Here is a 6,000-nt window from a genome sequence, read left to right as displayed (position 1 = left end):
GTTCGATACGTCAGTAGTGGTGTATCGGGCAGTATTGGTAGTTTTTTTTATCGTTTTAATTTTTTTTCCCAAATCTAGTTCAGAGGGGCTGATTTAAGATCCGTCCACCCTCTCAACCAGTCGAGACCCTAAAACACCCTTTGTAAGAGTGTATCTGGAAGCCCCCAATACGATACATACCAGTCGATACGTATTGATACTTTGAACCTTGATTGTAAATAAGACAATTTATACAAGAAAAAAACAAAAGGAAATTCAAAAACCATGTTGATTTGCCGACTACACAGCTACACTAAGGTCCACGGTCCCTGAGGGAAACCTTTGCAAATCTTAGGTACGAGAGATTCTTCCTGTTGACCTATCAAAAGAAAAAAAAAAAAAAGTGGATACTTCCTGTTCAATCTTATGGTCTATCTATGTAGCATGCAAGGATCAAAGTATCGATATCGGGTATCGTATCGAATAAGTTGGATATGGATATGGATATGGATACAAACACGCTTTGGAAACACATAGATACCAACGAAAGATATAGAAATGCTTGGATACGTTAGGGAAATGCATATAAATCACATAAAAACATTAATACCACTAAACCAAAAGCTGAATTATTTATTAATAAAATATAAACACATGAGAACTGGATACTTCAATAGGTTATATGAAGAGAAATATTACAATAAACAATACCGGGACTCTAGAACATTCAAACATTGTACGATAATTATCACTTTCAATTTTATAATTACAATTTTTTATTTTTATTAATTTTTGGGAATATTTATTAATTTAGTATTTTATTTAAATAACAACTATTTTTTAAATAATGAATATGTTTTCATTTTTAACATGTAATGTTTTTATTTTACACATAATTGTAAAATAAAACAAATAAATCATTTAAGGTAGATAAAATAATTCAGTTTTTATTAATTTTTTTGGAAAATTAATTCTTAAATTATTCATTTCAGTTTTTATAATTATAATATTCTGTTTTCCATTAATTTTTTTGGGAAAATTTATTTATTTAGTATTTGTATATAATAACTCTATTTTTTGAAATAATAACTATGTTTTCATTTTTAACATATATGTGTAAAATAAAATATATAAATCATCTATGGTAGATGAAATATATTATTTTATAATTTTTAGTTTTTATTAAATTTTTTGAAAAAAATAAATCTTAAATTATTTATTTTAGTTTTCATAGTACTATTTTTTAACTTGATGAAAAACAATCTAAAAGTAGTCAATGTACACTTTTGTCAAACTAGACACGAATATGCCTCCGATACAGAGGTGTATTATATCGACACACATGACTCGTGGGATACGTATCTAATCGTAATGTATCTTGTATCCATGATTGTAAATACGGATACGATACGCCCTTTATCAGGAGTATCATATATGATACGTTAATCCTTGGTAGCATGTATATATGGTGGCACCATGGGGCATATACATAGGTCCCCTTCCTCTTTGACTGATTAATGGATATGCTTTATACAAGGTTAAGGGATTGGGAGTAAGATCTGAACGGATCAAGCTGCCAAATTTGAACCTTCATCCAAAGATAACAAATGGTGTCTAAATTATTTATAGGAAAATTTTAAATAGGTATATAGGTCAATAGGTGGGATATAAAATAGGGAACAATTCTGTTAGTTGAGTCGTTCAAATAGTAACTTTGAATGGGACATGAATCTTCTACCTTTTTTGGTTTTAGTCCAGAAATCAGCCAAATTCCTCTTTCTATCTAAGTTGGGTGGTTGGGTATCGGTATTGGGAACATTGTATTACTTTCTGAGTAAAACGGTGTTGGGCATGTGGAGTTGTAAGTACAGTTTTTTCATATATTTTTATTTGGAATTGATGCTGCCATATAGGCGTTTTTTGACAAAAAATACTGGTTTTGTTTGGTATCAATGATGATAATTACGTATTCAACATTGATCTTATTATCCAACGCTCAAGATGATATCACATTGATGCCATGTCATTGCATCATTGGCAACAATGTACCAATTTTTCAGAAAATACCAAACTTGGCATTGTACCGGATCACACTTTTCCGATTTCTAAGGCGTGATCTAAAGTAACGTATTTTTCTGAGAAAACAATACCAAACAAAAGGGCATTGCTTCCAACACAGTTTTCTCTAACCGTTTTATGGCACCATGCCAAACACCGCCTATATTTATAGGCTCACTATTGATAGGGTCTGGATTAAAAGTAGGCTTGCTGTTGGTGGGTTCTCGATAACATAGGGCTGATGCGAGCTACAGGAGGAGTAAACACTGAACATTTGGTTGCTCCGGGGGGCCCACTTTTTAAGGGGTCTGGGACTCTGGATCAGCCATTGGATTCTTCAACATGGCAGAGATAGGTGGGGTGATCCAGGGAGGCTCTTGACCTGAAAATACAACTGAAGTGAATTAGTTGCAATGTTGCTTATCTGATTTCTTTTAGCCTTCAAAAAATACATCTGATATAACAACTAAAAGCTCGTTTACATCTGTAAATAATCAGTGAAGGCAGATTTATTTAAAAAAATGTCCTAATTAATCTTCAAAAATTCAGTTGCACATAAAGGAGTTCACAAAATGAATTGAATTTGTATTACTATTAAAATGAAGTTTTATTTTTCACTTGGTAGCTTAGGTGGAGTCATTTGTCCAAATTCTGTGTTTTTTTTTTCTGCTAAATTGTGATTGTTGGTTGAGACATCTTCTTCATTGCATTCAATGAGCTTCAGCTTACTAACTCTTTGCCATGTGACAGAAAAGAGCCATTAGCTTACATTTTTTAATTAAAATATAAAGCAGGAAACACCCAAGGGTCATTATTGATGGGGAAAGTACACTATAGGTTTGGTTGTTCAAAGTATGGGGATGATATGGACAAGGGGACTCTGCACATGGTCCAGCGTCCCTCTTTCAGAAGGATTGTTTGATTTATTATGTCAATTTTCCATACTGTTGGTGTTGGGTATAAATTGTTGTTGGAATTTTTAGTTGTTTCAATTACCCATTTCAAACCTAAACTTGTGATATATCTTTCAAATATCTTGAATTTTCCTGAATCCCAAAAGCTCTGAAAATTCATGGGATAAAATTTGCAGTATTAATTTCTTTTTTTCTTTTCTGATGGGTTCTTTTGGAATTGTTGTTACTCAGTTGTTAGTATTGTTTCCTTGGAGTGCATTAATATGGTAGGACCAGAAAAAATGTAAGAAGGCCTCTACTCTATGATCCAGACCTCTTTTACTAGGCCTCTAGCTCCCATCTTTTACTAGGATCCAGACCTACCATTAAATAAGAAGCTGCCTTCTGGGAAAATCAGCACGATCAGATGAAGTCAACAATCCTATTTCCACAGATATTTCTTTGAAGTTTCTTAAGATTACAACACTTGTTTTTCTTCCACTAGCCAAAATAATGTAGATATTGTCTATCTGTTCAAAATGGCATGAGACAACTTTGGCGGTAGTTTGGCCTAATAAAAACAAAAGAGACAAATCACTCAATACAGAAGAGACAACTTTGGCGGTAGTTTGGCCTAATAAAAACAAAAAAAACCCCGTAATGCTTCTTCTTCTTTTTATTTTAGTTATTTGGCGGTATTGCGTACAAATTAATCTCACTTGTTATTATAAAGCAATCTTCCCCTCATTCTCTCTCTCACACACACAGCACAATTATATTACAAACTCGTAGCAAAGTTACATCATGTTAATGATTCTTCTTTTTATTTTAGTTCTTCCTCTCCTCCTCCTGTTTGTTTTGAACAGCAAAAGGATTTATGAAAGGCAAAGTGATTATGGGCATCTTCCACCAGGTCCCCATAAGCTTCCCTTTATTGGGAACTTGCACCAACTTAGCAGAAAATCTCCTCACCGTGCACTACACAAACTTGCTATGAGATATGGTCCGCTCATGTCTCTGCAACTTGGTTCTTCATTGCCTACAGTGGTGGTTTCTTCAGCTAGAATGGCAAGAGAGATCATGAAAACTCATGATCTCGACTTCTCTAGCAGGCCCTCTTTGCTTTGCCAACAAAAGTTGTCTTACGGTGGGACTGACTTGGCTTTTGCACCCTACGGCGATTTTTGGAGAGAGATAAGGAAGATATGTGTGGTTGAGCTCTTTAGCACCAAGAGGGTGCAGTCCTTTCGGTTCATTAGAGAGGAGGAGATTTTTCAACTTGTCAAGTCTATTTCCCAGCAATCAGCCAATTCTTCTGACCCCATCATCAATTTGAGTGAGATGGTGTTTGCCCTTACAAACAACATCATTTGTAGGATTGCATTTGGCAAGAAATTCCAGCATGAAGGGTCCAAAAAATGTCTACTCCAGGAACTCCTCAACGAAACTCAAGACTTGTTAGCTACCCCTGCTTTTACCGACTATTTTCCATCCGTGGGGTGGGTGTTTGATATTGTCACTGGACTACACGGGAGGCTCCAAAGGAATTTCCGTGACTTGGATTTGTTTTACAATCAAATCATCGAGGAGCACCTTCATCATAACAGAACCAAGAAGCCTGAGAAAGAAGACATCACTGACATCTTGCTTCAAATGCAACAGGATCAATCTACCTCATTTCATCTTGAAATGGACCACATCAAAGCACTATTCATGGTATTATTATTCAACAACAAAATTTATCCATATTTGTTGCTGTTGTTGTTTTCCTTCATTCAATTCTTATCCTTTTTAATTTAAGATATTTTTTACTTAACCCTGTTTTTTGCTTTGACAGAATTTTCTTATAGGTGGAACAGACGCAAGTGCTGCGACCGTGATTTGGGCGATGACAGAAGTAATAAAGAAGCCAATAGTGATGAAGAAAACGCAGGATGAACTCAGAAGTCTTATAGGAAATAAAGGGCACGTAGATGAAGACGATCTTAACCAACTTCATTACCTGAAATGTGTGGTGAAGGAGACATTCAGATTGCACCTACCTGGTCCTTTGTTGGTTTCACGTGAAACAATAAATCACTGTAAAATTGATGGGTATGATATTTATCCCAAAACTCAGGTTATTTTGAATGCTTGGGCTATAGGAATGGATCCCGAAATATGGAAGAACCCAGAAGAGTTTATACCAGAAAGGTTCATAGATGGGTCTGTTGATTTCAAGGGTCAACATTTTGAATTTATACCGTTTGGAGCAGGCCGAAGAATATGCCCTGGGATATATCTCGGAGTTGTTGCTGTAGAGCTTACCCTTGCAAATCTTCTGTACTCATTTAACTGGGAACTTCCTGACGGAATGAGGAAAGAAGATATCGACATGGTCGAGCAGAATGGTCTGACAATGCATAAGAAGATTCCTCTTCGCCTTTTAGCCACTACTTATATCTGATGAATTATGTCGAGAAAGTCGTCAAATGATAATAAATTTGTAGTCGTGTTTTATGGTGGTGTCGAACTGGTACAAGTAGTCGGTGGAAGATGTAGGATTATGTGAATAGAACAGATGTACTTATTATTTGAAATAAACACGTTTGGTTTGGGTGAATGTTAAATTTATTTATTTTAAAAGACTTTTTCTTTCTTCTTGCTTTATTCTTTATTTATTTATAGAAATTAAGACTATATATATATATAGTCCACTCAGCTCGGTGATTACAGGTAATACTGCCTTAAGTTGACAATATTCCATGCCCGAGATACTTATTTCCCTTTTAGGGTTTTGAGCTCATACATTCCTTCCCCGAGCACCCACTTTACTCAGTAGGGTCCTTCCCAATTTGGCCCGACCTTACCAACACCAGGCTCAGGCACCATAACTTTACGAAAAACTAAGTCTCCGACCCGGAGGTTCCGCTTCTTGACCCTGGCGTTATAGTAACGAGCTACTCTCTGTTGGTCGGTCGCGGTGCGAGGTCCCGTACCTCGTCAAGTTGGTCGAGGTTGGTGCGTAGCTCATCTTCGTATGTTTTTTCATCATACACTTCTAGACGTAGCGTGGGAACCTCGATCTTGG

General features: G+C 35.7%; 1 protein-coding gene across 1 annotated transcript; it reads left to right on the top strand.

The window, feature by feature from the left end:
* Positions 1-3,688: 3,688 nt before the first annotated feature.
* LOC148789684 (cytochrome P450 71A1-like) lies at positions 3,689-5,555 on the top strand. The gene is made up of 2 exons (XM_088893390.1): positions 3,689-4,646; positions 4,768-5,555. The coding sequence occupies exons 1-2, from the start codon at positions 3,735-3,737 to the stop codon at positions 5,374-5,376; spliced, it is 1,521 nt and encodes a 506-aa protein (XP_088749516.1). The 5' UTR covers positions 3,689-3,734; the 3' UTR covers positions 5,377-5,555.
* Positions 5,556-6,000: the final 445 nt, after the last annotated feature.

This window comes from Nelumbo nucifera, chromosome 8, assembly GCF_055504915.1.
Source record: "Nelumbo nucifera cultivar China Antique chromosome 8, China Antique-T2T, whole genome shotgun sequence".
Classification (NCBI taxonomy): domain Eukaryota; kingdom Viridiplantae; phylum Streptophyta; class Magnoliopsida; order Proteales; family Nelumbonaceae; genus Nelumbo; species Nelumbo nucifera.
The sequence above is the reverse complement of the archived record's forward strand: the minus strand, read 5'-3'. Positions and strand labels throughout refer to the sequence as shown.